General features: G+C 40.9%; 1 protein-coding gene across 1 annotated transcript in view; it reads right to left on the bottom strand.

Moving 5' to 3' along the window:
* Positions 1-887: 887 nt before the first annotated feature.
* LOC119053090 (L-lactate dehydrogenase C chain) overlaps positions 888-27,966 on the bottom strand; it is a 41,899-nt gene continuing 14,820 nt past the window's right edge. Inside the window, exons 5-9 of the mRNA XM_053672947.1 lie at positions 23,946-24,119; positions 15,579-15,696; positions 11,197-11,320; positions 8,564-8,719; positions 888-938 (exon numbers count right to left, since the gene is read on the bottom strand). Coding sequence (XP_053528922.1) covers positions 906-938; positions 8,564-8,719; positions 11,197-11,320; positions 15,579-15,696; positions 23,946-24,119 — 605 coding nt within the window. The 3' untranslated portion in view covers positions 888-905. The remainder of the gene's footprint in view (positions 939-8,563; positions 8,720-11,196; positions 11,321-15,578; positions 15,697-23,945; positions 24,120-27,966) is intronic.

The following is a 27,966-nucleotide window of genomic DNA, read 5'->3' as shown; positions in this document are numbered from 1 at the left end:
GCTCCTAGGAATTTACCAGTGTGGTAACAAACCTCACAAACAAATGCAGTGCAGCCTAATGAAATCTGAACATGTTATGCAAGTACAGAGTAGGGAGCAATCAGCTTTATAAGAATGGGGAAAGTCTTCATAAAGGGAAATAAAGACATGCTTTCTTTGATACTCATGTAGTATTAGAATATTTACAGTATTTAATTATGACATTAACCTTTGCTAGGGTTAATGTCATAATGTCCCTTCACCTTTTTGACCCAGCCCTGAAAACCTCCTCCCTTCTGTTGTCAGGCTGTTTTCTGTATCTATGAGTTTGTTTCTATTTTGTTTATTCTGTTCTTTAGATTCCACATATAAGTAAAATCATGTGGTGTTTGTCTTTTTTTTTCTGACTTCACTTAGTGTAATATCTTCTAGATCCATCCATGCTGTTGCAAAAACTAAGATTTTATTCTTTTTCATGCTAGAAACAATATTTGGCATTTTCATGAAAGGGCTGCCATGTTGAAGATCCATTGTCTCGCCCATCAGTTTGCCTTCATCAGCGTCCACAAAGGCAAGTTCATCATCACTCAAGCCCTAAAAGACCCAGTTGGGGAGGGGGGCTCTTGATTCATTAGAGAATAAAAGAAAATTTTTATTAGAAGGCATAGTAAGTATGTCAACGTTGCATTATGACGTAAAAGTCAGAAAAGAAGAAATATAAGTTAGCAAGAGGGCCGTTTCAGCTCCTAATTAGGAAAACAAAACCAGAGCAGTCTCTGAAGGTTGTGAACATCTCCTCAGTTTAAGCGGAGGCTGCACAGCGACCAACTGTAAAGCAGCGATTCTGTAGGAGTCTCACCAGACTGTGAGCTCCTTGGAAATGGGCAGTCTCACATGTCTCCACTCATCCGGGGATTAGCATCTGCCTAGCTGGCACAGAGGAGCTCGATACACATTTTCTGCAAAAAAAAAGGAATTAAAAAATCAGGCCCCCTCCAACTCCAAAATTTTATACCGTGGTTCTATAATCAAGCAATGTTACCTGCAAAAACTAGTCAATAGTATATATTTCTAGCAAGCTGCTTTATATGTAAGAAAGAAGGGGAAATAACATATTCGCATTTGCAAAAGAAATGCTAGAGGACTAGAGGACTCCACAGGAGGAACCAGTTTACACGGTGGCCTGGGGCAGCTGTTGGGGGGAAGGGTGGACGGAACCCGGGCGACAGTGTGACTTCTCCACAGACATGTTTTTATGTCCTATTCTTAACCATGTGGATGTATTACCTTTTGCAAAATGTTTTAAATAGCTACATGTTCTTTTATCTTTATTATATGTTATTACATTTTTCACTAAAAATGAGTTTGTGCTAGTACTTAGAAGTCACTATTCATCTATCTATAGTTTAAGCGTATGCTCAACTTCTATTGTTGGATCTTTTTACTTTATTCTAATTAATGGAAATCCAAAGCCAAGTACTTTGAATTTTAAACTAGATTATACATGATTAACCTAGAAATCTAAACTGTATCACAAGGAAAAGGCCATTGTCCAACAAGATGGCAATGCTTTCTCGACACTCTGAGGTATTTACAGAGCCTGGAGTGGTATGGAACAGAATTTACGCAGTATTGGTAACATTAGCTTTGAAACTTTGTTTTTAACATGTACTGTAACCCTGGTAAAAATGAGCACAACCTAGCACCCTGATCTTGGTTTATAACACAATTCCTCAATAAAAAGAACCAAAGCTCCTTGGGGAAAAGGCTGATTTAAGACTGAAGCAGAAAATATACAAGATGTAGAAGCCGAAACATCTTATAGTGCCAGAAATGAAGGAGGTGCTCAAAACAAACCCCTACATTAATGGGGTGTGTCAAAGAGACACAATAGCCAACTGAAAGAGCTCCCAGTGGTTCAAGCTGAAACAATTTGAGACACAAAATAAATATGTATTGAATTTTAACCCAAAATATAAAATAAAATCCAGGATTCCATACTGATATTAATAAATGACTGAATTATCACTGGCCAGAGTGGCTCAGTTGATTAGAGTGTCATCCTGTAAACTGCCAAGTCACAGGTTCAGTATCTGGTCAGGGCACACACCTCTGTTGTGGGTCAAGTCCCTGGTTGGGGCAAGTGCAGGAGGCAGCCAATCAATGCTTCTCTCTCACGCCAATGTTCCTCTCCCTCTTTCTTGCTCCCTTCCCCCCTCTCCCCCTCCCTTCCCCTCTCTCTAAAATCATTAAGCATGTCCTCGGGTGAGGAATGAATGAATGAATGAGAGAGAGAAAGAAAAATCTCTCATGCAAAAGAATTCCAAATAATTTATGTAGCTACACCCCCCTCAAGGAGCGGGAGCATAACTCCCCACTCTAAGTGTGGGCTGCACATAGAGACTTCCTTCCAAAGAGCATAATATGGAAAGGGCAGGGGGGAGAAAGAGCAGCTTCACAGTGGAGAAACCTAACCCTGCCTCAGCCAGATGACGGAGGGCAACGTCAGCCGTGATAGAGCATGTTGACCGTACACATACTCTGGGTACGATGTGCTGAAAACAACCCTTTACCTTTCTGTCTTCCTCCCAAAAATCCACAACCCCAGTATAACCGTGAGAAAAACACAAGAAAAAATTCTAGTGGAGGGGCATTCTGTGAAATACCCCACCAGTATTCCTCAAAACTGTCAAAGTCGTCATAAACAAGGAAAATCTAACAACCTGCCACAATCTAGAGAAGCCTAAGGAGACAGATGACTAAATGTAATGTGGGGTCCTGGATGGGACCTAGGACAGAAAAAGGATGTTCAGTAAAAACTAAGGAAACACGAGTAAACTGTGGACTTCAATTAATGATCATGTATTAATATTGTTCATGAATTGTGACAAACATACCATACTAAGGTATGATGTCAACTGGATGTAAAGTATACACAGACCTCTGTATTATCTTTTCAAAATGTTCTAAAAAATTGTCTATTAAAATGTTTCCTAATTCAATCTCTCTGGGCCCTCTTTTCTTATTTATAAAAATTAAAATGAAGGGGGAAATAGAACAACTGTAATGGCATAATCAATAAAATATATTTTAAAAAATTAAAACGGGTAGAATAGCCATCCATTATATGTTCTACCCAGTGTTTTTTCTCTTTTAAGGTGCATTTGGCTTTTAGCAATTTTTTTATTATTGTTGTTCAGTTACAGTTGTCCCTATTTTTCCCCCATTACTCTCCCCTGCCCTACCCACCCCCCACCTCCCACATTCAATCCTTGCCCCTATTGTCTTTTTATACTGTCTATTCTAGTAGGCACCATTCCAGACTCTGGATACAACACTGAATGAAATGATTCATGGATATCACACTATAGTAATGGAAGTTTTTATGTATTATAGTATATAATTCAGTAACTTTCAAAGATATTACTGTTTCTTTAATAGGTTTGCACCATATATTTCTAATAAATTACTAAACAATTCCTATGGAGAATTCCTTCTTCATTAGCAAGGAGCTTTTAAGATTTCATAGTCTCCTTGAATAAAGTTACAGAGTTGGGGCCAGGAGAGAGGGAGATTAATGTAAGCCTCACCCAGGAGCTTTGCAGAGAGATTGTGCACCACATTTTCCAAGATACATATAATGTTGTAGTTTGCAACATCATAAAATTCAAGCTCTCGGAGCTTGTGGCTATTATCTTTAGGGATAGGGCCCTCAATCCCCCTCAGAAAAGTCCTTCAAAACAGAGATGATAAACATTATATGTACATAGTATCTGTGCACTTGTCTATTCATACATCTTGAGATAGTCTTTTTTCTCCTCTATAAAATATATCTAATAATCACTTTGGGGGATTATATTAGATACTGTACATAAAGCATAATGTTATCATTATTATTGACGTTGAAAACAAATGCACCGGTTTCCATGTAATGAGTATCCATCAGCATTGAGGACACCACTGATAAAAAGCATTCCAATCTGCAGGACAAAAATGAGTCATGAAGAATTCATATGATTACCAAGAGCAGCGGTTGACAAGAGCTGATGTGCCTTAAGGCTACCATGTCATCTGGGTATGAAACCCAGTGCCAATTCTTTGAATCCAATAAATCATGCCAAGATCCCTTGAAAAAACTTATATATTCCACTGAAAAAGCAAAGCTCAGCTCACAGTTTATTTTTATTTACATTTGAACTTTTAATGGTTTACATTATAACTTCAGATGAAGGTAATATGCTTAGAAAGGATTCAGAATCTTTTTAGCTCTGTGTCTAGTCATTGAACTGGAAGCTAATTTTATCAACTACATCAGTACTAAGAACTACTAAACACCAAAATCGACCTAACATGAATAAGGAATGAAGGGAAATAAAGCTATAGACTAAGAAATGGGAGAGAGATTTTTATAGGAAAAAGACTATTGTGTTTGGTACTGATAGGACAACCACACAACTGAGGGACTGTACACTCTTTTTTCCAGCCACCTATTTCTCCAGTTTTTTAAAATTATTATTTGTTTCTTAGTCAAGCAAATGAGTGAAGGTCAATGTCAACAGGCTTTCACAGATGCTTTTAACACATATGGTACCATCATAAGTACTAGAAAAAGAAGCCCACTCTGGGTGGAGCAATGAAAAAAGGCACCGTTCCTTTGGGTTAAGCCAGATAGGCCTCCCACTCAACCCCTGGCCACAGCCTGCACAACCACGCAGTGGCCTTGCCTCTAACCAGGAAACCTTGCTTAACCCTGTGGCACAAAGCGCACAACTTACTTTTAATAAGATGCTGATTGCACAAGCCATACCAACCGATCCAGTGCCTGTAACAGAGATCTTATTGTGATGAATAGCCTCCTCTGAAGTGAAATTCACAGTAAGTTCACGCTTGACGGTGGCCATCTTGGAAACCTAAGTGAGAAAAAACTGCAAAGCCACTTCTAGATTAAGAACTGGTCTGCAGAGAACTCCTGGGTGCCAGTGAGAAAAGTGCTTCAGACACAACAGGGAAAGACAAAGATGACTGTCACAGCCGGGTAGCTTCTGGCCAGCAGCCCAGCAGCCCAGCACCCAGGAGGCAAACCGAGGAGGAGGAAGGTTTGCAAACCAAGTCAGAAGGGACTGAAAAAAGGAAAAGGGGCTATTCCACTGAAGATGAGCCTACAGCCAGGACGGCCCTTCCTCCCCTCCCAGCCTGGTTCTCCCCCTTCCCCAGCTGTCAGCTCCAGAACCGAGCCCGGAGTCACAGACCCAGGCCCACACGCAGCCAGGCGCGAGGTATCTCCGGCCACACTCACAGGTGAGTAGGGCGCGTGCCAACCGCAAGGGACCCAGAGCCATCCTGGGCAAAAGAAATTAGCTCCAGCCATGTCCACTCTTTGGCTGGTCCGCAGAACTCCCGCTGCCCAGCTCATGTCCGCTCACAGCCGCTCACTTGAGAGGCAGAGGCAGAGAACGAAGGAAAGCTACTTGAGGTCCGAGGAGGAAAATTGTTGATTACCTTGGCTGCACAAGCCACGCCCAGCTCGTGGGGCCTCGTGAGGGACGCGCACACGTGGTGCAGGCCGGAGCCTGGGGGCTCTGAGGCACTGCACCTGCGCGTGCTGCGTGTCACCTGTGCGCAGTTGGCTGGTTGAGGTTGTCTGTAGCCGGCGTTGCTCAAAAAGGCTCCTAGGGTTCCAGTCGCAGGAGGTGCGGCAGGCACATTGAATTAGGGGGGCTCAGCTATGAAAAGGAGTGCTGCTTCCTAGACCCTGTCCACCGAAGCACCCCAGTGAGGCTATTCCAAACCACGTCTGGATGTATCCAGTATGGGCTTTTAACGCCTAATTGGGAATTCTTCACTAGTTCTGTACAAAGAGATCTCAGGGCTACAATTTCCCACCATCAAATGTGAAAAAGTAAAAATTTTTAAATCTTCTATGCAATGGGGATTTTTAAATGAGATATGAAACCCTAAGAATTTGATCATTACAGTGCTGATAAACATTTCAATGAATGGAAGGGAAAAATCAATTCATTATCGAAGTGTAGAATCCAAAATTCCCCTCTCATCCCTAAGTCTGAAATAAACCAAGACATGTCCCTCTCTTCTGCCACATTCCACCTAGATACTGTTTTCTAACTAATCTGAATTGTGATACATAATACACATCTGACAAGTTATTTTCCTAAAATGTAGGTCAGTTTTCCCACCCTTTTAAAAATTAATTCTCCCTCAAGATCATTTTTAGACACTTTCCCCTAATCATTCGATCCCACCCTCATCGTGAAATTAAATATTAAGATTTTTGTCAGATAGGGTTGAGCTTCAGAGGGTAAAACCTTTGTAATATCTAAGGTTTTCACACACACACACACACACACACACACACACACAATTTTCATCCTACCGAGGGTCATATTGCCACTAGGAGAATACATGATGTAGGGCAGTTGTACTTTCTACAATATTCATTGTAGAAACTGTAAATTTACAGCTTTTTGATCTGTCAGAATTTCCTAAAATGAATGTTAATTTGGTACTCAAAGAGGAGCTTGTTTTAAAAGCGTTTTTTTTAAAAGATTTTATTTATTTATTTTTAGACAGTAGAATGGGGGGGCAGGGGGAAAGGAAGCGAAACATCAATGTGTAGATGCATTCGTGTGCCCCCTACTGGGGACCTGACCCACAACCAAGGCATGTGCCCTGACTGGGAATCCAACTGGTGACCCTTTGCTTCACAGGCCAGCACTCAATCCACTGAACCACACCAACCAGGGCAGATTTTATTTTTATTATTTTTTAAAGATTTTTTAACATGATCTTTTAAAAGATTTTATTTATTTGTAGACAGAGGAGGGGGGGGGAGAAAGAGAGGGAGAGAAACATCAATGTGTGGTTGCCTTTCATGAGCCCCCTACTGGGGACCTGGCCTGCAACCCAGGCATGTGCCCTCACTGGGAATCAGACCAAGGACCCTTTGATTCACAGGCCAGCACTCAATCCACTGAGCCACACCAGCCAGGGTGATTTTATTTATTTTTAGAGAGAGGAAAGGGAGGGAGAGAAAAGGGGGAAAAACACTGATGTGCTAGAGAAACATCAATTGATTGCCTCTTGCACACCCCCAACTGGGGACCTGGCTTGCAACCCAGGCATGTGCACTGACTGGGAAAGGAACCATGGAGCTGGTGACCTCTTGGTTTGTGGGGCAATGCCCAATCCAGTCAGCCACACCAGTCAGGGCAGGAGGGGCTTTTTTAAAAAGCCAAAATCCACAGAAGATTCCCCTCTCCCATATTTTGTGCACTGAAGGGAAGTATTTTTTTTTAAGAAAGGAAAAGGAACAAAACAGGAAACTAATCATGCTCAGTTGATGACTAGAATGAAGGCTATTACGATAGCAAGAGTAACTGTGTGGACTGCGACTCCATCAAATGGGTGCACCTGCACTGCAGCCAGGCAGGCCCTCGGGGACTACATACCTGCCTTCCAATTCTTCCCACTAGTCTAGTCTGTTTGTAAATTACCTTGGTCCTCATTTCTTAGCTTTTGTTCCATTGATATTTCCTATAGCTGACTTATTTTTTCTGTGTAATCAGGAAATATATATGTTATATATGTGTATATATATATCTATATATAGATATAGATATATATATATTTGTATATATAATTCAAAAGAATCACATTCACTCCTACCTTGGACAGCTAAAGAGAAAGCTACCAATTGACTATTGTCAAGCATTCATTAATAATCAATAAGATGAGATACCTTAAATACTCACTGAGATACTTGAGGGCAGAAATTGTTATATTGGCCTTATAACCACAAGACAGCAAGAACAGTAGTAGTTTGCTGAATGAACTGGAAAGAATGTAATCCAGGCATATGAACTGAAAGTTGAAAACCAGTGATTCTAGGTTTCATATTAGTTTGAGTTAATCACACAAATCAGGACAAATTTCCTTCTATTTATTTTCCACAATGCACTATTTTCACTTATATCTGATGGTCTGAGCTCTTTGTGTAGTATTTCAACTGACACCAATCAACAATTTAAATTTATATGAATTGGTATAATACTTGAAGGGTTGAAGATATTTAAAATTTTTTATACCAAAGAAAGTTATAGTTCTATATTTCTTCTGCTATACATGGTCTTAAAAACCAGTACTTAGCAAAGATGATACACAGATGCAGGAAACTAATGGAGCAATATAAGGTGAAAAGGTAGGTTCCCTAAGGGAAGAAAGCACAAGATGAAATTTCAGGACTAGAAAAAGTGGTTGTTGTTTTTGTGAGGAAAATCCTAAGTTCTATCTTATGGATTGTTATATTATTCTACTAAACCTGAAGACAACTCTTCCTTTTGTACAAGTTGGGTATCATTAGAATAGAGCTATGAGAGATTCATAAAGGAGGAGAAATCTCTTTAATATTTCTTTTACTAGCCTTGAGAGACTGGAAGTCTGCCATAGGTCTTCAATGGTTTCTTTTGTTTTTTTCTGGATTAAATGAAAATACTTTCAAAATGTAAAACACACAGTTTGTGATTTTCTGCTCTATAAAACAGTGGAACATTAAAAGGCTTTAAAATACCAGGTCCTTTTGGACATTCCAAAGTGTGTTAACACTCTTCTTAAAAAGGGCCTCCTCTTCAGAATTCAAGTTAACTCTCACAATATCAGAGATACCATTTTGTCCCAAGATGCAGGGGATACTGAGAAAAATGTCTTCTTTTATTCCATAAAAACCCTAAAAAGCAAAATTAGATTATTGTTCAGTAACCTGATATGGAAAAGCATCTATGCAAGAGAGCTTCAGAATAAGAGTATACTGGAGAGTCAATGAAGCACAACAAAAATCCCTCAGAGGTAGCTAAGTGACTGTCAACACCACCAAGAGCATCGTGTTCTATGACCATTGGAACTGTGTTCAGTAACAGAGAAAACATGCCACAGGCCTCAAAGTGACCGAGAAAGGCACTATCTACTTTACCTCTTGCTGAGTCATCCTTCCGTCTAAGGGAAAGGATGCCATGTAGTCATTCATGATGTCATTTTAGCTGATAAAGAACTGTCAGATCAAGCAGTCTGTATTTGATATCAAGTATATCAAGAGAACAGTGAATTCAGAAGCAGGAAGTGGCTGAGAAGGCTCTATTTTATATAAATTGACTTTTATATGAGGGGGGTACCACTGAGTTTAGACAATGGAAGCTACAGGTGGCTTTGCAAGTCTCCAGAGGTAAAGCCTCCACTGGAACCCAATGGGTGTGGGTGCTCTCTCATGCCTAGCAGAGCCCCCACCAGTTGCCAGTGGAAATGTACCCTACCCTTCTAGCTACCTCTAGCCATTGCTCCCTCCTTGCTTCTATCCTGAACCTTCCAGGATGTACAGGACCCATGAAATAGGTGCAGTCACTGCCCTATCCTGCCTGGGCTTACTGAATCTCTGGTCAAGAGCTTTAATGTTCCCTCCATGCCTGCACCTGAATCCAAGGCTACAGAAGCAGCTGTCAGAGACAGTCTATTAAAACTTACACAACCCACACAATGCCTGCATGCCCATAGACAAGCCTCTGTCCTCTTCCTACTAGTCCTAGAAGATAAGATGACCCAGTAGATCCCTCATTTCTCCCTGCCCCTCTCCACTCATTGTTCTTCCCTAACCCACCCTTTGGGGTTGAGTATAGGGTTGAAGGAGGTGAGGTCTTGTTCTTCCTCCAGGTCTAATTATAAACAGCAGACACTAGCATTCAGGGAAGGGAGAAGACCCTGACTCTAGAGTGGTGCCACCCAGCTTCCCACAGTAGCTCAGAGCCCACAGGCACTTCTCAGCCAAGCTTCCCTCACCATCTGTGGGGCTCTCCTCAGGAGCTCAGGATACACCCCTTATTCCTGTTCTGCTCTAGACACCTACAGAGGGACTCTCCAGCCACCTCCTCCACTGAAGTCAGCTCCCTCATTTTGGCAGCCACTGTATAGTCAGCTTCATGAGATCCATCAGACCAACCACACGTTTTCCTCTGAGGACCCCCTTCCAGGCTGTACGCACATTCACTCCACTCTGGTGGGAGCCTAGCCCTGGAGGGCACTGCCCCAGCAGACCGTCAGCCCACATCCCATTCCCAGCCCAGCACCAGCTCCAGTTAAATTCACCTTCCCCTCCTTTCCCTTTTCTTGGTCATTCTGTTGCCACCTGTGTGTAACTTTTGAAGTTTTAACATGAGCTTCCAGGGTGATATCGGGAAGGTCACTGTGGCTGGGGAAGGAAGCCCTCTGCAGCACTGCCTGCATCCAGGGAATTTGTTTCCTTCCACTTTCTCTGTCACTCTTCCTTCTAGAAGGGGATTCTCCAATGAGAACTGGATAATTCATGTCCATCCCATCGCACCATTTGGGGGTCTGCTGGGTGGGCTAAAAACAAGGGCCCTGACCCCTGGGGCCTGGCCTGGCCCTGTATGCTGACCATGACCTGCTTCCGTGCCCACCTAGCTTCTTCCTTTCAGTGGCCTGACCCTACTTGCTTTTCCCTTCACCATGCACACCCTTTGCTCCCTTTGCTCTCTGCATTTCAACAACTGACCTTTTTTCAGACGCTCAAGTGTTCTCTACTTATATCTACCTCAGACCCTCTTGCACGTGTGTCCCCTCTTGCTTGGAAAATTAGTCCAGCTTTCCAAATTAACCACTACTTGCCCTGGCTGGTGTGACTCAGTGGATTGAGTGCAGGCCTGGGAATCGAAAGGTCGCCAGTTCAATTCCCGGTCAGGACACATGCCTGGGGTTATGGGCCAGGACTCCAGTTGCGGGTGTGCGAGAGGCAACCAGTCAATGTGTCTCTCACAAATCCATGTTTCATACCCTCCCTTTCTCCATTCCTTCCACTCTCTTTAAAACTAAATAAGTAAAATCTTTTAAAAATTGCTACTCATTACTTGAATTAGGTCACATTTTACTTCCTCAGGAAGACTTCTCGAAACACCATGAATGCCTCCTTCCCAAAGCACTTAAATTCTCTTCTTGTATACTCTTAGCACTTTTTAGTTTTTTCATCATAGCATTTAACATGTTTTGTTGTTTTCTTTGTCATTGTTTTTTTCATTAACTTATATGATGTCAAAGTCTGTCTTTTTGTTCAAAGTTATATACTCAACATCCTGTATAAGGTGCAGAACATAGTAAGGGCTCAACAAATATTCAAGATAATAAAGATCACTTTAAGCCTACCTTAACCATAGTGGAAACTGGATGCACTCTCCTAAGATTTTTCATAATTGATCCTACTATATCAGTCACAGATAGGCCAATAGCCCAAGAGGTATACCCCTTCAGCTTGATAATCTCATAGGCACTACAGATGCAGAAAGTAAGAAAAACAAATTAATGAGGAGTCAATTTAGAAAATATATTTCAAGCATCCATTTTGAAGCAATCTACATGTCAAGGCCACTCCATTAACATTTTCTCAAAAATTTCCTCTAGAAATTATTTATAAATAAGCTATGTAGGTTTCTTTTTTAATTATATTTTATTGATTATGCTATTACAGTTGTCCTGATCTTTTCCCCTTTGTCCCTCTTCACCCAGCACCCCCACTCCTTCAGGCAGTCCCCACACCATTGTTCATGTCCGTAAGTCATGCATACAAGTTCTTTGGCTACTCCATTTCCTATGCTGTACTTTACATCCCCATGGCTATTCTGTGACTACCTATTAGTACTTCTAAATCCCCCCACCTCGTCACCCATTTCCCCCCACCCCCTACCATCGGGCAACCATCAAAATGCTCTCTATATTCATAACTCTGTCTCTGTTCTTCTTGTTTCCTTAGTTTTTTAGATTTAATTTGTATTGATAATTTGTTGATAAATTTGTATTGTTTGCCATTTTATTATTCATAGTTTCTATCTTTTTTATTACATAAGCCCCTTTAACATTTCATATAATAATAGCTTGGCGATGATGAATTCCTTTAGTTGCTTTTTGTCTTTGAAGCTCTTTATTTGCCCTTCAATTCTAAATGATAGCTTTGCTGAGTAAAGCAGTCTTGGCTGTAGGTCCCTGCTTTTCATGCCTTTGAATATTTCTTGCCAATCCCCTCTAGCCTGCAAAGTTTCTTTTCAGAAATAAGCTCACAGTCTTAGGCGAACTCCTCTGTAGGTGACTAACAGCTTTTCTCTTGCTGCTTTTAAGAATCTCTCTTTATCTTTAACCTTTGGCATTTTACTTATGATATGTCTTGGAATGGGCTCTTTGAATCCATCTTATTTGGGACACTGTGGTTCCTGGACTTGCATGTCTATTTCCTTAACCAAAGTAGGGAAGTTTTCTTTCATTATTTTTTTAAATGGATTTCCAATTTCTTGTTCTTTCTCCTCTCCTTCTTGTACCCCTATGGTGTGAGTGTTGGACTTCTTGAAGTTGTCCCAAAGGCTGCTTATATACTATCCTCACTTTTTTGGATTCTTTTTTATTCTTGTTGCTTTGACTGGTTTAGTTTTTTTGTTTGTTTGTTTGTTTGTTTGCTTGTTTTTTTTGCTGGGTTTTGTTTTGGGTTTGTTTTTTTTTTTTTTGCTTCCTTATGTTCCAAATCATTGATTTGATTCTTGGTTTCATCCACTCTAATGTTGATTCCCTGTAAATTTTTCTTTATTTCAATTAGTGTATCCTTCATTACTGACTGGACCTCAACACAGGGAGACTGTGGAGGTCCTCACTAAGTTCCTTGAGCATCCTTATAACCAGTGTTTTGAGTTCTTCATCTGATAGATTGCTTATCTCCCTTTCATTCAGCTTTTTTTATGGAGTTTTGATCTATTCTTTCATTTGGGCCATGTTTCTTTAACTCCTCATTTTGGCAGCCTCCCTGTGTTTATTTCTATGTATAAGGTAGAGCTGTTCTGATTCCCTGTCTTAGCAGTGAGGCCTAATGTAGTAGATGTCCTATAGGGTCCAGTGGCACAGCCTCCCCTATCACTCAAGCTGGGTACTTGTAGTGCACCCTTTGTGTGCTGAGTACACCCTCCTCTTGTAGTTGAGCCTTGATTGCTGTTGGCAGGTTAATGGGAGGGATTTACCCAGGCTAGTCAGTTGCAAGGACTGGATATGACCACTTACCACTAACCTCTGCCCTCTGTGGAGGATCAGCTGTGCAGGGGCAGGGTGGTGGTGCTCCAACATGGTCTGTAGTTGTCCGCTGGCTGTGCAGGCCCTGGGGTTCTCAAGTGGTGAAGGCCAAAGTCAGCCCTCACCTGTGTTCTTTCCAGGGCCACCCTGCCTGAGCTATAAAGCAATCTGAGATGGCTGCTATTTGTGCTGAGCTTAGAAATTCCCAGGCAAAGCCAAGCTGTGACTCTAGGCTGACTACTGCTAGTGCTGGGTCTGGGGCTCACTGAGGCCAGCTGTTGCTTGTTTGAGAGGATTTAGGAAGTTGTGAGGCATGAGCCAAGACCAGCCATTCATATAAAAAAGCAGCCAGGTGGGTCCCTATGTCAGATGAGGTGGAGTCTCTGGGGATCTCCAAGGCCAAACAGTATTAGCCAGGTTGATGGAGTTTTAGATATGGCATAAGCTTGCTGACTCAGACTGGATGGATATGGTTTCTTTATTCCACAGTTGTCAGACTTCCATTCAACTTGATTTCTGACAATTCTGAGTGATGGTTGTTCTATATCTTAGTTGTAATTTTGATATGGTTGTGCAAAGAGGTGAGCAATATCTGCCTATGCCATCATCTTGACTGAAAGTCCCATACTTTTTAAAAATAAGTACAGAGAGTACAGCATAGTAAGTATATAAACTAGTTACACAGTCATTTATTATCATCACTTTTTATGTACTAAACATAATTATATGTGCTGTACTTTTATATGACTGGAAGTACAGTAGGTTTGTTTATACCAGCACCACCACAAACACATGTATAGTCTTGTGCTGTGTCCTTACAGGGCTATGATGTCTTTAGGGGATAGAAATTTTTCAGGTCTATTATAATTTTATGGGACCACTGTTGGTCCCATAAATGATAATAGTCTATACTGTGTTTTCTGTCCATATCCTTTTTTTAAAAGATACTTTATCTATTTATTTTTAGAAAGAGGGGAAGGGAGGAAGAAAGAGAGGGAGAGAAATATTAATGTGTGGTTGCCTCTCACATGCTCCCCACCAGGGAATTGGCCCACAAATCAGGCATGTGCCCTGACTGGGAACTGAACCAGTGACCCTTTGCTTCACAGGCCAGCGCTCAATCTATTGAGCCACACCAGCCAGGGCTGTCCACATCCTTTCATCAAGCTTAATAAACTTAATGCTAGATTAAAGCATGTTATGTCTCCTTAATTTGGCAGTCTAAACTTCCCAGCACTATTTATAACCATGTACTTTGTCTTATTTTTGAAATTGTGCTAAAACTGGTCATTTTAGCCATGCTGGATAGCTGAGTTAGTTAGAGCATCATCCCAATGAGCCCAAATTGGGGGTGTGGTCAGGGCACATAGAAGAACCAACCAATGAATGCATAAATAAGTGGAACAGTAAATCAATGTTCTTCTCTCTTGTACTTCTCTGTCCCCCTTTTTTTCTCTCTCTAAAATCAATGATTTTTAAAAATTGGACATTTTAACCATTTTAAGTATATGATTCAATGGCATTAAATACACAAAAACTGTCATACAACTATTACCACCATCCTCTCCAGAACTTTGTCACCATCCCAGACTGAAACTCTGTGCCCATTAAGTGATTGTGTGATTTTATGATTAGAAAATAAAATAGCTTGCTTTTTTAACTCAAGGACATTTAGAAAATAAAAACTTATCAAAATCACTTTTTGCTATATTTTAGTCTCTGCCCTAATTCTGTACCTTTTTAGTCTCGTCCTAATTCTTATACATTTCTGTAGGGTTGTTATCCTATACACACTACATTGCACTTGAGCTTTTGTAAATTTAATGCTCCAGTCTAGAATATGCAAAAGTGACTTTTAGGTTGTGTAACTTTTATTAATATGTAACTTGGCTAAAGCATAACAGAGAATCATTTATGCTGTTAGGGCTAACGTATGCCCATCAGACACTTCATTTGAAGTAAACTTAGTTAACATCTAATCATGTGCATCAGCTTCACACTTTTTCTTTTTTCATCAAGTCACCTGATGAACAAACTTCTAAGTGCTGTTCTAAGCATTCAACATGTACTAACTCATTTACTCTTCATAACAGTCCTCTGAGATGGGCTCTATTATTAGTCCCATTTTAAAAACTTGCAAACTGAGCTTTTAAATTTTTTAATAACTTTTCAATATCACACCACTAATAAATAGTGAAGCCAGGATTCACACCTGGGCAACCTGGTTCCAAAGTCCATGCTCATAATCACTTGCTAAATTACCCTCTAAGTCCAACACATATGAGTTCTTTTAAAGTTACATTTTCTTTGTGAAAAATGCTTTCCAAATAAAGCTACACACAATATAAGTCTGAATTCAAGGATTTTCATAAGGTTAGAGTTATTTCTCTTACAAAATGCAAAGATCAACTATATATTTTTTCTGTGACCTTTATTCCTATGACTAATTATTAATGCATTAAGAACCTGTATGAGTACTTTACCTCTGAACAACTTCTCGATGGATATTTTTCCAATGGTCCTTCTCTGAATCAGTTCCTAATTTGGGGTCTAGAGTCTTCAGAGCAACGCCAGCAACATTCACCCCACTCCATAAGGGCACTGAAAGAAATATATCTCAGAATAAATTCTTCCTCCTAGTAGAGCAACAGTTGTTTGAGTTTAGAAATTTTTTATTATATTTTATTGTTTATGCAATTACAGTTGTCCCAGATTTTCCTCCTTTACATCCCTCTATTGAGCCCCGCCCCACAACTCCCTGAGGCAGTCCCCACACTGTTGTCCGGGTCCATGGATCATGCATATATGTTTTTTGGTTACTTTACTCCCTATGCTGTACTTTGATCCCCATGACTATTCTATAAGAACCAATGCGTTCCTAATCCCTTCACCTTTTCCACCTATACCCCTGACCCCCTCCTATCCAGCAACCATCAAAATATTCTCTGCTTCTATGAATCTGTTCTGTTCTGCTTGTTTCGTTTTTTAGAACCAACTGTTGATATGTATTTGTTGCCCTTTTACTGTTTATATTTTTATCTTAAAGAATATCCTTTAACATTCATGGGTTTAGTGGTGATTAACTCCTTTAGATTTTTCTTGTCTGAGAAGCTCTTTATCTGTCCTTCAATTCTAAATGATACCTTTGCTAGGTTGAAAAATCTTGGTTGTAGTTTCTTGCTCTCAATAAGTTTGAATAATTCTTGCTACTCCTTTCTAGCCTGCAAAGTTTCTTTTGAGAAATCAGCTTCCAGTCTTATGGGGGCTTCCTTGTAGATAACTAACTGCTTTTCCCTTGCTGCTTTTAAGACTGTCTTTAACCTTTGGCATTTTAATTATGATTCCCCTGGCTGGTGTGGCTCAGTGTGCCAGCCAGCGTAACAAAGGTCGCCAGTTTGATTCCCGGTCAGGGTACATTCCTGGGTTGTGGGCCAGGTCCTGAGTTTAGGGTGTGTGAGAGGCAACTGATTGATATTTTTTTTCATACAGAGGGAGTGTTTCTCTCCCTCCCTCTGTTCCTCCCTTCTTCTCTCTGAAAATATGTGGGAGGAACACCATCCCACAGAGCTTCTCCCGGCCACCGAGGATGAGAAGTAAGTGGTCCTGGGAAACAATCTTGTTCTGGCAAAAAAGGGGGCGGTGATTCCCTTCAGCTGGGAACACCCTGGACCCTCCTCCCAAATGGCTTTCATTGGGAATGGTATATGAAGGTGTATACAGCATACATGCATAGTTCATCAACCAATGTCAAAAAGGCTATAGTCATGCAAAAACAGGTATTACCTAGAAATAACAATTGAAGGAACACAGAGATCTCTCAGAGGTCGGGGTCTGTTTGTCATGCTGATGCCAGAGGGTCTTTAACGCGTGTTTCATGAGATAAGGAGTTTAGTCCTTATGACTTGAACTTAAACATCCGGTTTATATCACCAGGGTTATACAAAATGAAGCAGAGCAAACTTCAAAGGATACAATGTATTTATCAGGCCTGATTCCCATGGGAACCCTCCATGTTAGAGTTGGATTGTATCTGCCACCTGCATTACCTGGTTTTCCAGGGAGACTTATTAACCCCTTTCAGGGCTTTCTCTCATGGGGCTACAGTCCCCAAACCACACAGAACAGTCCCCAACAATAAATAAACAAACAAATAAATAAATTTTAATTATGATGTGTCTTGATGAACACTTTAGGTTCATCTTGTTTGGGATTTTTCTGTGATCCTGGATTTGTACATCTATTTCTTTCACCAAGTTATGGAAGTTTTTTGTCATCATTTTTCCAAAGTTCCCCATTTCTTATTTTCTCTCTTCTTCTGGCACCCAAGTGATATGAATAATATAGTATGTTGTCCCATAGGCTCCTTACATAAGCTCTACTTTTTAGATTCTGTTTTTCTTCTTATTGTTCTGATTGGTTGTGTTTTACTTTCTTATATTCCAAATCACTGATTTGATTCTCAGCTTTATCTTCTTGATTCCCTGTAATTGTTCTTTAATTCAATTAGTGTATCCTTCATTTTTTTATTGTATTTTTGATGCTGTTGAGGTCCTCACTAATATCTTTATAACCTCTGTTTTGAATGCTACATCTAGTAGATAACTTGTCTCTATTTAATTTAGTTATTTTTTTTTTATTTTTGTGTTCTTTCATTTAGAACATGTTTCTTTGTCTCTCATTTTGGCAGCCCCCCGGTTTGTTTCTATGTGTTAGGTAAAGTTGCTACATCTCCCAGGCTTGGGAGAGTAGCCTAATGTAGTAGGTGTCCTGTAGGGTCCAATGGCACAGCCTCCCTATTACCTAAGCTGCATGTTCATGGTGTGCCAACCACATAGTTGTGTACACCTTCCTGATGTAGTAGAGCCTTGACTTCTGTTGGTGTGCCCTAGGTGAGCCACCAACTGTGTTCTGTTCCAGATCTCACAGCATAAGCTACAAAGTGATCTGGAGATGGCTACCACTTGTGCTGAGCTTGGCATGCCCAGACAAGGCCAAGCTGTGAACCAAGGCCAGCTGCTGCTAGTGCCAGGCCTCGGGCAACTTAGCAAGAAGTACAGGGCACATTAGGACAGATGCTACTTATATGAGAGAATTTAGGGAAATCTGAAGCATGGGCCAAGACAAGCCATCTGTATGGAAAAGCCACTGGAAATAGCTTGGGTGGGCCCTAAAGCTGGGTGAGGCAGGTCTCAGGGAATCACCATGGTAGGGAAAACAGTAATAGCCAGCCTGATGGAATCTCATATATGGTGCCTGTTTGCCAGCTCTGTGGTTCTGTTGGGGGAATGCTCAGAAAAGGAAAAATGGCCTCTGCCAGCATGTATGTCTGGGAAAGAACTGCCCCCCAGCTCTCGCCCTGATGCCAGACAATTCATTTCCTCCCCATATGTCTCCAGTGCCTTTCTTTTTTTTTTTTTTTTAAAGATTTTATTTATTTATCTTTAGAGGGGAAGGGAAGGAGAGAGGGAGAGAAAAGTGGTTGGGAACTTTTGGGCAGAGGTGCCTTTCTATCTGCTGCATCTTGCAGGAACTCAGAAAAAATAAGCCTAAGTAAGTGTGTGCATGGGCCCTTTAAAAGGAAGTGCTTGAGACTCCAACAGTTCATGCCTTTCACAGCCTTGATTCTTGCTGTTTTTTTACAGCCAGAAGTTATGCTCCTGACACTGGAACCCTGAGCTATGGAACGCAGTGTGGGGTAGGACCCCTCTCTCCTAAGATATCATTCCTGATTTTTATCTGCCACAAGTGGGTGTTCCATGTCTCCGCCCCACCTACATGTCTCAATGTGCTTGCTTCTTTAATTCTGTAGTTGGTTTCTTCTTTAACTCTGTAGTTGTAGGACTTCCATCCATCCCTATTTCCGATGGTTCTGGATGATGGTTGTTCTATGGTTTAGTTGCAATTTTGATGTGGTTGTGTGAGGAAGTGAGCCATGTTTACCTATGCTGCCATCTTGACCGGAAGTCTAAATTCAATTCCAGTAACTTTTAAAAGAATTTATTGATTTATTTTTAGAGTCTGGAGAGAAGAGGGAGAAAGAGACGGAGAGAAACGTTGGTGAGTGAAAGAAACATCTATCAGTTGCCTCTCACACGCCCCCAAATGGGGACCTGGCCCACAACGTAAGTATGTGCCCTGATAAGGAATTGAACCAGCAACTCTCAGTCCACAGGCTGGTGCTCAATCCACTGAACCACACCAGCCAGGGTCAATTTCACTAAGTCTTTAATGAACTGAGATTACTACCTTATACCATTTATAAAAATACATTTCAAATGGACAAAAAAGGGAAATTAAAAATAAAATAATGTGTTAGAGAAATATATAGTAGAGTTTAATTATAATTATGTGATATAGGAAGCATTTTAAAGCAGGGTACAATTATAGAATCCACAAAGAAAAGAATGATTAAAAAGATATAACATTACAAGCAAAGAGGGAGAAGAACAACAAATTAACACCATACTTCTCAACAGAAACAAAGAGCTGGGGGGAATAACTGTCAACCTAGAACCTCATATCCGATTAAACTGTCATTCAGAAATGAGGTGTAGAGGAACAAATAGGAAGGACACAGGGACGAGAACTAACGGGGGTGGAAATGGGAGGGAGGTGGGAGCACGGGGCGGGGGAGGCTGGGATGGGAGAAATAGACAAAAAACTGTACTTGAAAAATAACTAAATAAAATTTTAAAAATTTTAAAAAAGAAATGAGGTGAAGTCCCTGGCCAGGTAGCTCAATTAATTAGAGCACTGTCCCAATACTCCAAGATTTCGGTTCAACCCCTATTCAGGACACATACAAAAATCAACCAATGAATGTACAAATAAAGTGGAACAACAAATCAATATTTTTCTCTTTCTCTCTAATTCTCTCTCCCTCTCTTCCTCCCTCCCTCTAAAATCAATAAATAAAAATTAAAAAAATAGAATGAAGTGAAGCTAAAACACTTTCATATAAACAACATTGACAGGATATACTTCAGAAAGAAGAAAAGGAGGCGTTAGATGCAAAAAATAAAGACAAGTAATAAAATTGGCAAATATATTAATAAATTAAAATAGCAGTATTGCCCTGGCTGGTGTTTCTCAGTGGGTTGGGGGGCAGCCTGTGGACTGAAATGTTGCTGGTTCGATTCCTGGTCAAGACACATGCCTAGGTTGTGGGTCAGGTCCCCAGTTGGGGGCATGTGAGAGGCAACTGATCAATGTTTCTCTTCCTCTCCTTCTCCCTCCCTTCCCCTCTCTCTAAAAAATAAATAAAATCTTTAAAAAATAGTAGTATTATCTACTCAATAATGATTATAAAAACAAGATGAACTAGAAAAGTGGTTAATAATTGCGTGTACGACAGAAAGCGGGTGATCAAACTTAAAGCATTCCAAGGTCTTTGTATTGTTCCAAAGAACAATAAAGGCACTAATTATTTTGAGGTCAAATATGATTACTAAAAATTTATAGTTACCACTTACAAAGTGAGTGTATAATGCAAAGTAATAGAGGAAACTGAAGAAAGTTTAATCAATTCAACAGAAAGCAGGGACTTCTGGCCAAGATGGAGGCACAGGTGGAAACATTGTGCCTCCTCACACAACCAAAATTAAGGACAACAAAGACTTAGAAACAAAACGCAACCAGAACAGACAGAAAATTGAACTGTACGGAAGTCTGACAACCATTTAACCAGACTGGTAAGAGGGGCGGAGAGGGATCAAGGCAGGAAAAGGCAGTGGCAGCCAGACCTGGGAGCGCAGGCAGTGTGGGGCTGACCACAGTCACACATTCGTGTGCAAATAAACTGGGCAAAAATGGGCAGCAAGACAGAGCGCACAACCCAGGGCCCCAGTGAGGGGAAATAAAGCCTAAAAGCACCGACCGAAAAGGTGCCAGCTTGTGGGAAGCAGCAGAAGGGACTGAAATCTGAGAGAGAGTAGAACAAGCACCATTGTTTCTTCTCTGACCCCACCCCCACATAAGCATCACAACCCAATGACTGGGTTGCCCTAAGTGACAGGTGAACATCTAAGGCTCTGCCACTCATATGTAGCAGGCACAACCTGACCAAAAATGGCTCAATCAGAAGAACAAATTAAAGCCCTAGAGCCAATACTTCTAAGTAACCAAGTGATAGCCAACCTATCAGATGCAAGTTCAAAACACTGGTGATTAGAATGTTCAAAGAACTGGTTGATTTGGGTCACAAATTAGATGAGAAAATGAAGGCTACTCTAAGTGAAATGAATCAAAGTGCGCAGGGAACCTATAGTGATAGAAAGGAAACTGGGACTCAAATCAATGGAGTGGACCAGAAGGAAGAAAAAAACGACCAAACAGAAAAGAATGAAGACACAAGAATTCAAAAAACCGAGGAGAGGCTTAGGAACCTCCAGGACATCTTTAAATATTCCAACATCCGAATTATAGGGGTACCAAAGGGGAAGAGGAAGAGCAACAAGTGGAAAACTTATTTGAACAAATAGTAAAGGGGAACTTCCCCAATCTGGCAAAGGAAATAGACTTCCAGGAAGTCCAGGAAGCTCAGAGAGTCCCAAAGAAGTTGGACCCAAGGAGGAACACACCAAGGCACATCATAATTACATTACCCAAGATTAAAATTAAGGAGAGAATCTTAGAAGCAGCAAGAGAAAAGGAGAGAGTTACCTACAAAGGAGTGCCCATAAGACTGTCAGCTGATTCTTCAAAAGAGACCTTACAGGCAAGAAGGGGCTGGAAAGAAGTATTCCAAGTCATGAAATCTAAAGACCTACATCCAAGATTGATCTATCCAGCAAAGCTTTCATTTAGAATGGAAGGGCAGCTAAAGTGCTTCTCAGAGAAGGTAAAATTCAAGGAGTTCATCATCACCAAGCCCTTACTATATGAAATGTTAAAGGGACTTATCTAAGAAAAAGAAGATAAAAAATATGAACAGTAAAATGACAGCAAATTCACAGTTATAAACAACCGCACCTAAAAGAAGAGCAAACTAAGCGACAGCTAGATCGGGAAACCACATGGAGGGTTAGCAACAGGGGATTGGGAGGAGGAGAAGCAAGGAGAAGGTACAGAGAATAAGTAGCATAGACGGTGGGGAGAAAATAGACAGGGGGAGGGCAAGAGTAGTGTGGGAAATGTAGAAGCTAAAGAACTTATGACACATGGACATGAACTAAATGGAAATGTGGGTGGGAGGGGATGTGCAGGGTGGAGGGGAATGAAGGGGGGGAATGGGACAACTGTAATGGCATAATCAATAAAATATATTAAAAAAAACAAAAATAGAGAAAAGAAACAAAAGAAATCTCACTGAATAGAATACTTATATATTCAAATTAGTAGCAATCAGAATACACTACTTTGTTTTCAAATAAAAATTTAATAGAACATTAAATGTAAGAAATTAAACATATCTAGAAAATGTATCTTTAATGACTTTCAGGAGAAAGAGCTGAGTTAAGACAATAACACAAGCTGACAGGTCAAATTAAGTATTTGTCTAAGTCAATGAAGAAGTATTTATTATACTATGATCCCTGTGGTAAAAAAAATACACAACAAGAAGGACTCATTAAATGCTTTAAATAAACAGATGAATGACCGAATTACAGGCCCCTGTTTTCAGTGGGTTTATTGCCACCGTAGAAAGATTTACACATATGACACAGAAAACACAGTAAGAAGTATAGAGTTCTAATTGTGCTGGGTAGCTTCAGTGTTTGAGTTCAAAGAAGAAAAAGGTCGGTGTGGCCTAAGTAACGGTTTAAATGATATATTATATAACTTTATTTATATGAAAAGCATGAAACAAACAAATCTACAGAGTCAAAAGTAAATTAGTGCTTGCTTGGAGCTTGGGTGGGGGTGAGTTCCATCACCCCAGGAGTAGAAGTCTCTGAGGTGATGAAAATGCTCTATAATTAGATTGTGGTGATAACTGCACAAGTCTGTGAAAATACTAAAAACCAGTGAACATACAATTTAAATAGGTGAATTTTATAGCATATGATTCATACCTTAATAATATTCTTTTAAAAAATAACAACAGGCCTGGGCTGGGTAGTTCAGTTGGTTAGAGCATCATCCCAATATGCCAAGGTGTGGGTTCAATCCCTGGTGAGGGTACATACAAGAAGCAACCAATAAATGTATGAATAAGTGGAATGACAAATTAATGTTTCTTTCTCTCTTCCTTTCCCTCTCTCTCTAAGATCAATCGATAAAAAAATTTAAAAAAAAAACAATAAATGAAAGTGCTCTGGAGAAACATTCATAAGAGAAACATTCACTGACTTTAATTTTTTTATTATTTTTTTATCCTCCCCTGAGGACATTTATTCTTTCATTACTTTTAGAGAGAGAAGGGAGAGAGGGAAATAACAATGTGAGAGAGAAGCATGGATTGACTGCCTCCTGTAGGCACCCAGGACGGGGATCATAGGTGCCCAGACCCGGGACTGTAGGTGTCCAGACCAGGGATAGTGTGGGCCCACACTTGGACCAAGGATCAAACCCACAACCTAGGGATGTGCCCTGACTGGAAATTGAACCCACAACCTTTTGGTTATTGGATGATGCTCCAACCAACTGAGACCCACTGGCTAGGGCAGAAAAACACTCACTAACTTTTAAAATATCTATATGTTCCATGTACAACTTTATGAGTGGTAATTAAATCAGTGATGGAAAAGACTAAAAATAATGGAATAAACAAAGATACATATAGCAGGAAAATACCAATAAAACAAAAGTGACACAGCTATATTAGTATCAGAAAAAATAGGCTTTAAAGGAAATAAGCATCATTACAGATAAGAAGTATAACTACATAGTACAAATAGATTTATACTTACCACTAGAATCACCATGCTCCCCAATAATCCAACCATGGCAGCTAGAGGGATGGACACCCAACTTGTTCCCAATCAGGTAGCGGAAACGGGCAGAGTCTAGATTACAGCCACTTCCGATGACACGAGTGACAGGCAAGCCGCTTAGTTTCCAGACCACGTATGTCAAAATATCCACTAGGAGAACAATGTCTTATTAGAAAACAATTTACAATAACTTCCTTTTATATTTGTTTTTCTGAATAGATCAATTGTCTTGGACTCAAATACAGATTTATTACTGAGTTTGAGGTGAAGTAAATCAACAAATAAGTATTCATAATCTCTCACATAGGTTTTAGAAGTTTAAATTATTAACTATAATTTTAAAATTCTCTTTTGAGATAATATATGTGCCTATATGCACATTTAATAACCAGTCAGTTAATTCTACCTCATTAAGATTGCCTAAATTTTTCCTATCACCACAGCCTCATCTAAGCTACCAGCATCTCCTCCCTAGAATAAGACCACACGCATAGCCAGAGCAGTGTGCAGCTGTGTGCAAGCTCAGGAAAAACATGACAAGATCCTAAGCTTAAGCTCTGCCTGACTTTGAGGCTCTGTGCAAGCAGGAAGAGAAGGGCACATTTGTAAATTGGCTAGCCAAGTGTTGAAGGCATGCTGCAACATACACACGGAGCCCTCCAGCAAAGACTGGGAGATACTTATGGTTCCAAATTTAAAGAGAGTTGTGGCTAGGACTTCCAGTCAAGATGGTGATGTAGGCAGAGATGGCTCGCCACTTTGCACAACCACATCAAAATTACAACTAAAATATAGAACAACCATCACTCAGAACCATGAGAAATAGAGTTGAATGTACGTCTGACAACTATGGAATTAAAGAAACCACATTTATCCAGACTAGTAGGAGGACTGCAGACATGGGCTGGTGCCACACCCACATGAGGTGGATAAAAAATTGGGAAGGATATCTCAGGAGTGAGGAGTCCCAGTCCCACACCAGGTCTCCCAGCCCAGGGTTCCAGTGCCCCAAAGATAAGAATGTACAACTTCTGGCTGCAAAAACCAAAAGGGATTGAGTTGGGAGAAGAAACTTCTGGAGCCCCAAGCAATTCCTCTTAAAGAACCCACACATGGACTCACCTACTCAGACTCACTCCTCTGAGCTGCAGCACTGGGGTGGCAACTTGAAAGGCACCAATGGCATACAGTGAGGAACTTTAGTGTCTGGCATCAAGGCTAGCAGAGGCCATTGTCTTGTTACTGAACCCTCCCCCAACAGAGCCACAGAGACAACTAGCTGGTGCCATATTTGAGACTGCATCAACCTGGCTAACACTGTTTGACATGCTTGGAGATCCCCAGAGACTCCGCCCCACCCCACTTACAGGCCTACCCTAGCTGCTTTTCCACATGAATGGCTGGTCTTGGCTCATGCTTCTAAAGTTCCTCTCTAACAAGCAACAACTGGCCTCAGTGAGCCTCCGGCCCGGCACTAGCAGCAGCCAGCCTAAAGTCACAGCTTGGCTTTGCCTAGGAATCTCTAAGCTCAATACAAATAACGGTCATCTCAAATTGCTTTATAACTCAGGCAGGGTAGCCCCAGGCAAAACACAGGAGGAGCTGACCTTGGGCTGGATCACCCAGGAAACTCCAGAGCCATTGCCCCAGTGGACACCTACAGGCCACATCGGAGCACTACCACCCTGCTCCTGCACAGCTGATCCTCCACAGAGGGCAGAGGTTGGTGGTCAGTGGTTACATCCAGTCTTTGCAGCTGACTGGCCTGGGTAAAACCCTCCCATTAACCTGCCAACAGCAATCAAGGCGCAACTACAAGAGGAGGGTGTACTCAGCCCACTCAAAGGGTACATCTCAAGTACCCAGCTTGAGTGATAGGGGAGGCTGTGCTACCAGACCCTACAGGACACCTACTACATTAGGTCGCACTACTCAGACAGGGAGTCAGGGCAGCTCTACCTTACACATAGAAACAAACACAGGTAGGCTGTCAAAACAAGGGGACGAAAAAACATGGCCCAAATGGAAGAATAGATCAAAATTCCAGAAAAAGCTAAATGAAAGAGAGATAAACAATCTATCAGATACAGAACTCAAAACACTGGTTATAAGTATGCTCAGGGTACTTTGTGAGGACCTCAGCAGCATAAAAAAGATCCACTCAAAAATGAAGGGTATACTAATGGAAATAAAGAACAATTTAGAGAGAATCAACATTAAAGTGGATGAAACCAAGAATCAAATCAATGATTTGGAACGCATGGTAGAAAAAAAAAACAATTGGAACAAGAAAAAAAAAAGAATCCCAAAACAGGAGGATGGTATAAGTAGCCTCTGGGACAACTTCAAGAGATTCAACAGTTACATCATCGGGGTGCCAGAGGGGAAGAGGAAGAGCAAGAAATTGGAAATCTATTTGAAAAAATAATGAAAGAAAACTTCCCTAATTTGGTGAAGGAAATAGACATGCAAGTCCAGGAAGCACAGAGAGTCCCAAATAAGATCGATGCAAAGAGGCCCACTCCAAGACACATAATTAAAATGAGAAAGGTTAAATGTGGCAGACCCTGTCCAGCAGAGTCACCTACTGTGGCTTTCAATAAGAATCAATGCCCAGGCGACAACAATCCTGTTTGGAAAAAGGGAAGAGCACAGCAGCTCTCTCAAGGGGAGAGTGCCTATGGTGCCTCGGCCACTCCCTCAAGAGGGGAGCACCCCGACCCTTGCCTAGACAGGCTTTTACTATTTTCCTGGGGTCTTACATCAGAGAAAGATTTATTATCTATCACATAGAATATTACTGTCTACATTCTAGGTACAATCAAGGAAATAAAAATAACATGCAGAGGGGGATGGCAATGAGCCGATTAGCTCTGTCCTTGGGAGAGCTCACACAGGCTTTGGAAATTACCTTGAAGATAGACAATACACATTTCTTGCTTTAGACCAGGGTAAGGAAGTTTTAGCAAGAGTAAGCCATAACAACCTGTAAGCATTTTCTAGGCCTGATTCCCACGGGAAAACTTGGTTTCCATATACAGTGAAATATCTGGCTACATGAAAGAAGGCAGTTCTGCTATTTGTGACAACATGGATGGACCTTGAAGGCATTATGCTAAGTAAAATAAGTCTGACAGAGAGAGACAAACATTGTATGATGTCATTTGTGTGTGAGATCTGAAGAAAAAAGAAAACACCACTAACTCATAGAAACAGAGTACAATGGTGGTTGCCAGGGGAAGGGGAGACGTCAGCCAAAGAACAAACTTACACTTCCAGATATAAGAGGAATAAGTTCTGGGGATCTAATACACGGCACTGGTGCCTATAGTTAACAAAAGTGTATTATATATTTGAACACTGCTAAGATGGTAAATCTTAAATGTTCTCACCATGCTAAAGAAATGTTAATTACAGTCAGCGTTCCATATCTATGGAGTTCACATCTGCGTATTCAACCAACCAAATGCAGACCAAAAATATGTGAAAAAAAATTCCAGGAAGTTCTGAAAAGCAAAACTAGAATTTGCCAAACACTGAGCACTATGCTGATTCCATGCAAATGAAATAACATGTAGGCATACCCTGCTGTAGTCTATATGCAAATATAGGTTATATGCAACTACTACTCCATTTTATAAATGAGACTTGAGCATCCAAAAATTCTGGTATCTAGTGGGGTACCAAATGCCCTAAGACTACCAAGGATGACTGTATGTGAGGTGATGGAGGTAATAACTAACTGTACTGTGGTAATCATTTCCCAAAATGTAAATGTATCAAATCCTCATAACACTGTACACCTTAAACTTCCATGTATGTGGCACTTATATTTCAAATAGTTAGAAAAAAATGTATTGTAGCCCTGGCTGGTGTAGCTCTGGACTGAGTGCAGGGCTGCAAACCAGAAGATCGCGGTTCAACTCCCAGTCAGGTCACAGGCCTGGGTTGCAGGCCAGTTCCTAGCAGGGGATGCATGAGAGGCAACTATACATTG

Source organism: Artibeus jamaicensis, unplaced genomic scaffold, assembly GCF_021234435.1.
Source record: "Artibeus jamaicensis isolate MK-2021 breed Jamaican fruit bat unplaced genomic scaffold, CSHL_Jam_final contig_797, whole genome shotgun sequence".
NCBI classification, from domain to species: domain Eukaryota; kingdom Metazoa; phylum Chordata; class Mammalia; order Chiroptera; family Phyllostomidae; genus Artibeus; species Artibeus jamaicensis.
The sequence above is the reverse complement of the archived record's forward strand: the minus strand, read 5'-3'. Positions and strand labels throughout refer to the sequence as shown.